Raw genomic sequence first — 9408 nt, forward strand, 5'->3', positions numbered from 1 at the left:
TGGTACCTAGTCCCTGTGCCAAACCTCTGCCCTGGGCTGAAATTTCACCTGTTGCATCTTATCTGTTCTGCAGCAGACTGTGGGGCAAATACAGCATCTGGTGATCCCAAGATGCAAGGCATTGGAGAGACGATGAATGTTTACTACTGTTATATTTAAAGGTGGATTTGTCATAAGTTTTTTACTGCCCCATTTTTTATGGGGAAGGCATTTTCCTAATGAGCAATGGAAGGGGGTATGGGTCTAGTGGACTGAGCAAGCAGCAAGTACACCCTGAACCCAGCCTTGGCTCTGTCCTGTGCTGGCAAGTCACTGAGGGCAACCTTAGAAAAAGTGGCTTTTAATCTGGGGAGCCTCCATCTTTGGGCTCTGTGCCTCAGTTTTCCCATCTGGGGCTCAGGACACATGCCAGCCTCCTGGGGCAGTTTGCAGATAGAAAGTGAAGTGCGCTGCCACATGCTGCATTCTGCAGACAAATCAGGTTGCAGACCTCAGCTACTGCCCAGCATTCCCAGGCTGGCGGCCACCACTGCCAGTGCCCCATGGACCCTGTCCTTGTGAAGCAGGGTGGGTGTGTCTGTCTGCTAGCACAGCCCCATCGGCGCCTGTTGTGTTTTGCAGGTGATGATGTTCGAAGGTTCATCTCAGGGCCTCCCGGGCCCCCAGGGCCTATGGGCCCACCAGGGCCAAAAGGAGATAGCGGCATCATGGCTGGGTCATATGGAGGATCCCTGGGTGCAGGAGGATCGTACGGTGGCGCCATGGGCAGTGATGGGTCGTACGGTGGCGCCATGGGCAGCGATGGGTCGTACGGTGGCGCCATGGGCAGCGATGGGTCGTACGGTGGCTCGATGGGTGCAGGCGGATCGTACGGTGGATCCCGGGGAGCAGAGAGAGCACAGAGGAGATCGATGAGTTCGAGCGGATCCTACAGCGAGTCATTCACCGGATCGCTGGATTACAACGAGCTGGCACTTCGGGTGTCGGAGAGCATACAGAGTGAGTGGGAAGCCTTCTCCCGCTGCATGGTGAAACCTCAACTCCTTCCCCCCACGTCCCCTGCAAATCCCATCTAGCACCCTCCACCACTTTCTCTTCCTACCCACTTCCCATCAGATGGGACAAAACTCCTTCCAGCTGAGCAGTGCTGGATGCAGCTCTCACCTGAGCCCATCACCACTGGGAGCAAGGCACAGAGCTACTGATCCCTGCTCCCTGATCCCTGCAAAGCACTGACCTGCTGAACCTGCCCACCTGTGAGTCCACGGTGAGGTTTGCTGTGCTGGAGGAGAATGTCTGTGTAACTGGGAGGAAATCAGACTCAGTGACGGTGCTACTTCTTCTCCTGAGCCAGTGGGAGCAAATTTCTGCAGAGCCACAAACTCTGGGTGCAGATTGATGTTTGAATTCTTTGCCGATTAAACATCAGCCAGAATGAACTGATATTCCTTATTTCTAGCAATAGGCAAGGGACTGCGCTCACCTGCCCAGGGAAATGAAAATAACCTGCTCAGATAAGACACTGAAATGCATGGCTCTGGGGGATTGGCCTCCCTCTGCCTTTGGGTGAAATTGACCCCTGTGCAGAGGTGCCAATGCAAAACCAATGCACCACATAAGTCCCTCTTAAGTCCTCGCATGGTGGCTGGGCTCTTGTGTTGGTCCCCTGCACAGGGGCCGTTGTTCTCTGGTGATTTAGAAGAGAAAATAAAACCACAGTCCTCCAAGACGTTTAGTACAAACAGTAGCGCCAGCTCCACAACAGTGAAATCCCATGCAGCGCTGACCCGCTAAGATTAATCTTCTCCTGCAGGAAGAGAGGGTCTCTAACAGGATCTCAGGGTTATTCCAGGGAATTCACCCTGCAGGGATGGAGATAGGTTAACGGGCCAGGAACTTGCCATTCAAATCGCCCTAGGAACAGTGCTCCTCTGGCTGAAGGGGGTTCTCTCCTCTGTGTCATGCTATTTTAAACTCTGTGTTTGATTCCCCAGGCCGAGGCCTCCTCCGGGACATGGTCACTTATGCCGCACAAGGTCCACCAGGACCTCCGGGGCCACCTGGGATCAGCAAGGTGTTTGCAAATTATGGCAACGTCACCGAGGACCTCATGGACTTCTTCAGAAGTAAGAGACACTTTGGTCCCTCCTTGGTCATCCCAGAACATTGGGTGTTCTCGCCCTCTCCCCATGCTGGCCCAGCTTTGCTGGCTGGGGCGCTCAGCGAGGGTGGGGTTCCCAGTGCTTCTCTAGCTGGCAGCATCCCCTGGCCCTTGCATACTGCAAGAGTAGGAACCAAAATTCTCTGTCACCCGTGCCACAAGCAAAGGGAAGAAGACTTGTTCCATCTCTACCTCCCTTGCCGACCAGCACAGAGTCAGGAACAATCTAGACTTGAGTCAGGACAGCCACATTTGCCCATCACATTTTGTAAAACCCTTTACAACAGCCTTAAGGGCACTCCTGCGCCGGCTCTGCAGGTTCCAGCTGCATCTATGTATGTTTAGCTAAGAACTCCCTGCTCAGCTTTCCACCTCGGTGACGTGACAGTGGCCCAGCCTCTGCTCTCGATGGCATCACTGCGGATCCGGAAAAGCTCGTCTGAAGCCAGCGGGATTATTCTAGAGCCACATCAGGGGAAATGAGCTCAGAGTCTGGCTCAGTGTCTCTTGAACGTACAAAACCTTAAAAAAAAAACAAAAAAACACCCCAAACAGCCCGTCCAATACTATTTAAACTAGGAAAATGTTCCAGAAAGCCTTGATCTGAGTCTCATTGCAATGCTGTTCAGTGTTTCTGCAATAAGAGTTAGGGCCTGTTTGCTGGCACATCCCACTGATGTTCTCATTCATTTTCCTCTACAGCATATGGCACCATCCCAGGGCCACCTGGTCATAGGGGGGAGATGGGCTACCCAGGGCCCAAAGGTAAGAATTGCAATCCTGCTGCCTCCTTGCAGTCAGTTCCAGTAACCTCTGGCAACCAGCTAGCAGCAAAGCCTCTGTGAAGAGAAGTTTCCCTGAAGCATGCATCCTTCTAATTGAGCATTACGTATGCCACCTTCAGTATCTGATCCCTAGTGTCCCTCTCGCCCTTGTCTCTCTCGCCCCAGCCCACTTCTTGCTGCAAGCAACTGGGGATTGACCTGCAGAATAATCATGATGAAGTGCAAACACGTTTCTCTTGTTCTTCCAGGTGAGGCTGGACCAATGGGGCCTCCAGGACCCCAAGGACCCAGGGGCCCGAAGGGGGAGAAAGGAGAGAAAGGTAGGAACATCCTCCCAATGCGAGATGGGAGCTCTGCACTTCTTGTGGGTAGTGAGAGAGCAGAGTGTCTTCTGGTGTCTTGAGTAAGGGACAGGAGCCTGGGTTTGAATCCCAGCTCCAGCGCTGACTTTCTCTGCACCCCCGGGCGAGTCGCTTGACCTCTCTGCCTGGTGGAGAAGCTGAGAAGTGGCATCCACCCCTCCCACCTACATAAAGCCAGAGTAAACGGCTGGGGGCAAACCAGGCAGAGCAAATAAAACAAAATCCACTCCTGTGCGGTGTCAGGGAGCTGGGGAGCCCATCCCTGGGCTAGAACAGAGGCAGCAGACACTGAGTCCTCCTGTACATAGGGATAAGCAGCCACTAGGGGACGCACATAACCACAGCCCCAGTGGCCATAACGCTCCCTCTCGCACGCTCCAACCCTCTTCTGAGGGGCACTACGCAGAGCTGGCACAGAGCCGTCGTTTTCAGCTTGTACGCCCCACCACGTCCTTTTGCTGCACTGAGAAGCTTCCCTGGTCCAGCCACTGATGGCTGAATTTTAGGGAGCACCTCTTTCCATCATTCCTTTATATTAACGATCCTTTGCATGTGAAGGAATCCTACAGACATCAAAGGCCTTTCCATTGCTGAATTCTAACCCAGGGACTGGTATGGCTCGCCACACAATAGATGTAGTGTAGGATAATGGGTGTGTTCACAAAGCGTAAAACTAAGGCCCAGACAGACAGGCTGCACACAGCCCTGGGAGCGCAGATACCATGGTGATGGGAAACCTACATAAATAACCACTACTTAAACCCTGCCATAAGGGCTTAAATGTTGGACATTCCCTCTGCACTGGGGTGAATGTCACCTGGAGGGTATATTCTTACCAAAAACAAAGGGTAAATATGCACCTGAAAGTGAAAGATGGGTGAATGCTGAGTTGTCACCAGAACCACCAATCTCCTGTAACTGATGAAAAACTCACTTTGCCTTTTCGATACACAGCATTTCACACAATCGCTCTCTGTCTCCCTTGCTCTCTTAGGTGAACAAGTATTTGTTGGCAGAAGAAAAAGAAGAAGCGTCGGGGTCTAAGTTAAGCACCAGGATCAGTAGTCCCTACCGCGGGATCCACAGCCGCCATTTTGGAATCCAGTAGAGAATCAGCCTGACTCTTTATTGGTTTCCTGCTAGAACACCTTCCTAGTCAGTCAACTAACCACATAGGCTTGGTAGTTCAGGACGTGTCTTTATTTTTTATTTGATGTTGTTGGGCTTTGAATGACTCTAATTTGTACGTGTCCAACACAGAACTACCTGTTGGGAATATGCTCCCATTCGTTCACAGTGCATTAGTCCCCCACACACTGTCCGCTGATGAGAATTGTATTCAAGTGCCTGCATTCGTATCTTAGGTCTCGGAAGGCCTTCCTTTGTCACCAATCCAGGTGTCTTGCATTACAGCCAGACGTAGTTAAATACAGTGAAACCGGCTTTAACCAACTCCTCAAGCCTCCTGGAAAAAAAAAATCCAGTAGCCTGGAGATTAAGGAGGCAAGCAATTTTTCTGAAATCAGAATCTGAGCCAAGGTTGTGAACTGAATCTTGGACAAAAGTGATTGGGAGACTTTGGTGATCACCAAAGTAGGTTGTCTCAAGACACTGGGGTGATGTCCTTATACAGGTTTCATTACACTTCCCACCAGTCGCTGTTGAATGGCTATGGAGAGTCTCTTCGTTCCATAGCCATGTTGGGTGGTCTGATCAGCAAGCGCAGTTAATGAAAGCAGCAATGTAAGGAACTAGGCAAAACTTCTGCAGAGATCAGGGTTTCCTGGAGGGGAAGCAGGATGGGTGGAGGCAAGCGTGGAATTCTCTGTATCCATTGACAATCAAAAACTGGCAAGGATATATGCTGTCAAAAACTGGACAGGTAATTCACCAGCCATGGAAGTGTAAACAGAACTCAGACACTAGAGCACCCAGTGAGAGAAATACCTGACCCTAGTCTACGTTACAGCGTCCCACCTGCACAGCGGCAATGGTGGGCCATTACCATTTGATTATTACCAAGGTAGATGCACCCCTTATAAATTTCAAAAACATTTTATTAGCATCACCCATAAATGCATTTGGAGTTGGTTGATAAGTCCATGTATTTATGCACCAGAAATGGCTAGCACATCCTGTCCTGTTATAGGCCAATGGCACAAAGGGAGGTCATACGACACTACCACGTATTGACATACATACACACACACAGGGTGGGTGCCCATACACGATGCAGGTCACTTTGCCAAATACGCTTTTAATTTCACTTGGTAACTGCTTTGCCACGATGTGAAGGGTGAGTTCGAACTTAAGCACTTTTGTTAAAACATAATTTGTTGATTTTTAAAAAAAAATATTTTTATATGGTTCTTTTTTTACGTTGGGGGGAAATTGCATTTTTAATGTAAACCTCCCAATTAAAGTGTGTTTTTAACCCTATGTTCTCCTGAGCAAGCTTACAATTGGAAATCAGCGCTAGACTCAGTGTCACACTGGGTAGACACATCTAACAACGTCAGGGTAAATTGTCGCAAATGAAGCACAACACAGCATGTGTCAGGAAGGTAGCTCTGGGCACGGCTGAAGAACCAGGCCTGTTTTCTGCACTTCCCATTTCATCAGTGTGAGCTTTCTTTGTGATAAGCAGTCACTGTCCTAATTGATCGTACAGTGAAGAGTCAAACAGCCAACTGGCTTCTGATTGAGCATGATTTCCATTAGTGTTAGCAGGGACTTACACACATGGCTCAATGGGTGAATGGCTCCTTTGTCTCGGACATCATCTTCATTTCTTCAGCAATCCAATTATTTCAAAATCTTCAGTTTATCACATCATTGCAGGGCTAATTTGGCGGGGAAAGGGTCAGCAAAACTGGCCATGTGATGGCTTAACTAGAAGGGCTTTATGAACTACAGAGATTAAAGAGCCAGTCATTTTAAGGCTGAATTGTATGCAGTTTTCCATTTAACACACAGTGTCACTTCACCATTTTCAGTGTGAGACACTTCAATAGCACCCCCCCACTATCTGGTAGGATATTCTCACGTCCAGAATTACCCTGTGGTAATCCCAAGGATAGATGCTAGCAAAAACTGATTTTCTTCCATTTAAAGGTGTTAGACTGGAACTGGGAGCTTATCTGCTAGACAGATTTGGTATGTGAGCTTCATAGACCAAATCATATATCTTACTGAAAACAACCTTATTTCATTCAAAGCTTAAACACCAGCCATCAGTTTCATTCATTAGCTCTAGTGAAAGTTTCAAAGCAGATTTTAGCTGGTCCATTTATTTCCTGTATCATTTTGTTCTGAGGGTTTGGAACAAGGGCTGTGTTGAACAGGCCGGCTTTCTGAACACACAGAAGCTTGCAATGTTTTTAAATAAATAAAGTCTACTATTGGGTTGTACACACGATGCCTGTACTTGATAAGCTGAGCCCTTCTCTTTGTAATAAAATGCCCTTGAAAATGTCATTTGGTGTCATGTTTAACTACTGCAACAGTGTTTCAGTCTGTAAATGTTTTTACTGTCATACTTGGAAAAACCTACCAAGGTTCCCTTGGCAGGGGTGCTGATAAGCGCCATTGAACCAAACTGTAAACCCTGTATATCACGGAAACCACTTCAAGGTGGGGTGGGGGGAGGTTGCATCCCTACTTCCAGCACTTATGCCTCTTGGTATGGGAGAAAGTTTTGTAGCTTCCAAAGTGGTTGAACCAGTGAAATGCTGCAGCCTTAACCGTATACACAGAGAGTTTGTGGACCTGTAACACTGAATTGCCTCACTCTCAAAAAGCTATGGGTTATCCTTTAACTACAATGCTCTGGAGAGTGTTTGGCTAAGGGCCAGGAGGAAGCAGCTTAGCCAAGATGGAAAGGCTGTTCAGGTGGCTACAGCACTTGGCCTGGCCATTCTTGACTCAGGTGCAGCCTCCCTGTGTGAACTGGGTCAAGCAACTTCCCCTACCCTGTGACTCAGGTCTCCTCCCCCTGTATAACAGGGCTAGTGATCACAGTCAGGGCACAGTACCCTGGCAGGTCCCTGCCTGTTAGCCACTGCCAGGCTCCCGGACTTAGCCCAGGGGTTTCATTTGTTCTGCCCCTGTCCTGGAACTCGTGTTGCCAGATGTCCTGTTTTCCATCGAATGCCGAGTCGAAAAGGGAGCCAGGCGGTGCTGGTCAGCACCATCGATCAGGCGGTGAAAAGTCCGGGTGGAGGTGCTGCTGGGCTAAGGCAGGCTAGTCCCTATCTGTCCTGGCTCCACAGCCAGCAGGTCCGGCTCCTTGGCGGGGGGGCCACAGGGCTTTATGTGCTGTGCCCCTCCCCCCGCAAGCACCGGAACTGCGACCAATGGGAGCTTGGGGGGGGGGGGGCGTGCCTGCAGGCAAGAACAGCACGCAGAGCCTCATGGACGTCCCCACCCAGGAGCCGGACCTGCTGCTGGCTGCTTCTGGGGTGCAGTGCGGAGCCAGGACAGACAGGGAGCCTGCCTTAGTCCTGCTGCACCGCTGACCTGGAGCCACCCGAGGTAAACCCAAGCCCCAACACCCTGCCCCAGCCCTGAGCCCCCCCCAAAACCCAGAGCCCCCTCCTGCACCCCAAACTCCTCATCCTCAGCCCCACTCCAGAGCCTGCACCCCAGAGCCCACACCCCCAACCTCCTGCCTCAACCTGCAGGCCCTTCCCACACTCCGAATCCCTTGGCCCCACCCGCCCAGCCTGCAGCCACCTCTTGCACCCCAAACCCCTCATCCCCCAGCCCTGAGCCCGCACCCTCAAACAGAGCCCTCACCCCCTGCCCCAGGCCGGAGCCCCCTCCCACACCCTGATCCCCTCATTTCTAGCCGCACCCCAGAGCCCGCACCCCCAGTTAGAGCCCTCACCCCCCCCCCACACACCCCCAAACCCCTGCCCCAGCCCAGTGAAAGTGAGTGAGGGTGCGGGAGAGTGAGCCCCCAAGGGCGGGGCTACGATGGTCAGTTTTGTGCGATTAGAAAGTTGGCAACCTTACCTGGAGCCGGGTTCCAGCTGTGACGAACACGTCCCCCGTGGCGTTTGGGGGGGGGGGGGGGTTGGCCAGCACCTTGGGCATTCCGCCTGGGGTCCCCTCGTTGACCACTAGAGGTTGCTGCAACACGGCCCTGAGCGGGGCAGAGCCGCCGCCGTTGCGCAGGGAGTCCCCGCGGCTGGGGAGCCAGGCCGCCGCCGCCGCCCTCCAGTACAGCGAGCACCGGCGGTAGGCGCTTGGCGCGGGCCACGTCCCACCGGGGCAGCCCCTCCCTGCTCTGCAGGCCAGAGGCCGGGGGGCAGGAGAGCTGGGTGCTGGGGCCTTCTGGGGGGATGAGGGGGTTGCCTCAGTCCTGCCAGGGGGGGATGTGGGGGTTGCTTGGGGACAGAGTGGGTTGCCTCAGGCCTAATGGAAGGAATGTGGGGTTTACTGGGGGGGGGGTGTGGGCCTGCTGGTGGGATAAGGGGCTAGAGGGGAATGCTGGGCCATGCTGGAGTGGGGGGGGGGCTGTTGCTGAGGGGGCTGCACTTTGGCCATGGAATGGGATCAAAACTTGGGGAAACTCCCTCAGGAAGCTTGAGACAGCCCAGGGGCTGCACGAGGGGAAGCGGGGTGTCCAAGTAGGGAGGAAGAGTGGGGTGGGTGCTCCTGTTTGTGTTTCTTTTCAGGTTGAATTTTGCGGCGAGACGTGCAGTCAGTCAGGCCCTTGGGGGAGGCACGTGTTCAACTTCTGTGGCATTTAGACATCAGGATCAGTCCCCAAAACACTAATTATTTTAAATCTCATGATTTTTAAGCAATTCACATGATTTTGAGGGATTTGTCTTATGATTTTTAATGAGGTGGTTTGCAATAATTGTGTGCGCCCGCGTGTGTGTAGGTGTAGGAACCGCCCTTGACACTTTTTGGATGCCTCAGGACATTGTCTGGAGAGCTTCTCATCTGTAGATCATTGGTATTAATCGAGCCCAGCTCAGTAGGAGTTTGCATGTAATGGAAGTTTGGTGGGCCCTCTATGACATGAGTTTGGTGGGTCTCTCTGCTCCAGCTTTCACAACACAAGTGCAAAGCCTGCTGGTTAGTAATT

The 9408-nt window shown here is 51.8% G+C and overlaps 1 protein-coding gene across 2 annotated transcripts in view; it reads left to right on the forward strand.

The window, feature by feature from the left end:
* Positions 1 to 6809, forward strand: part of COL17A1 (collagen type XVII alpha 1 chain) — a 64245-nt gene extending 57436 nt beyond the window's left edge. The window contains exons 53-57 of one of the 2 annotated variants that reach the window (XM_037904785.2): positions 622 to 999; positions 1995 to 2126; positions 2864 to 2926; positions 3195 to 3266; positions 4303 to 6809. In XM_037904785.2, the coding sequence (XP_037760713.1) occupies positions 622 to 999; positions 1995 to 2126; positions 2864 to 2926; positions 3195 to 3266; positions 4303 to 4352 (695 nt within the window). In that variant the 3' untranslated portion in view covers positions 4353 to 6809. The remainder of the gene's footprint in view (positions 1 to 621; positions 1000 to 1994; positions 2127 to 2863; positions 2927 to 3194; positions 3267 to 4302) is intronic. The other variant, XM_043551764.1, reaches the window with a different exon arrangement.
* Positions 6810 to 9408: the final 2599 nt, after the last annotated feature.

The sequence above is a fragment of the Chelonia mydas genome, chromosome 7 (genome assembly GCF_015237465.2).
Source record: "Chelonia mydas isolate rCheMyd1 chromosome 7, rCheMyd1.pri.v2, whole genome shotgun sequence".
In the NCBI taxonomy this organism is placed as follows: Eukaryota; Metazoa; Chordata; order Testudines; family Cheloniidae; genus Chelonia; species Chelonia mydas.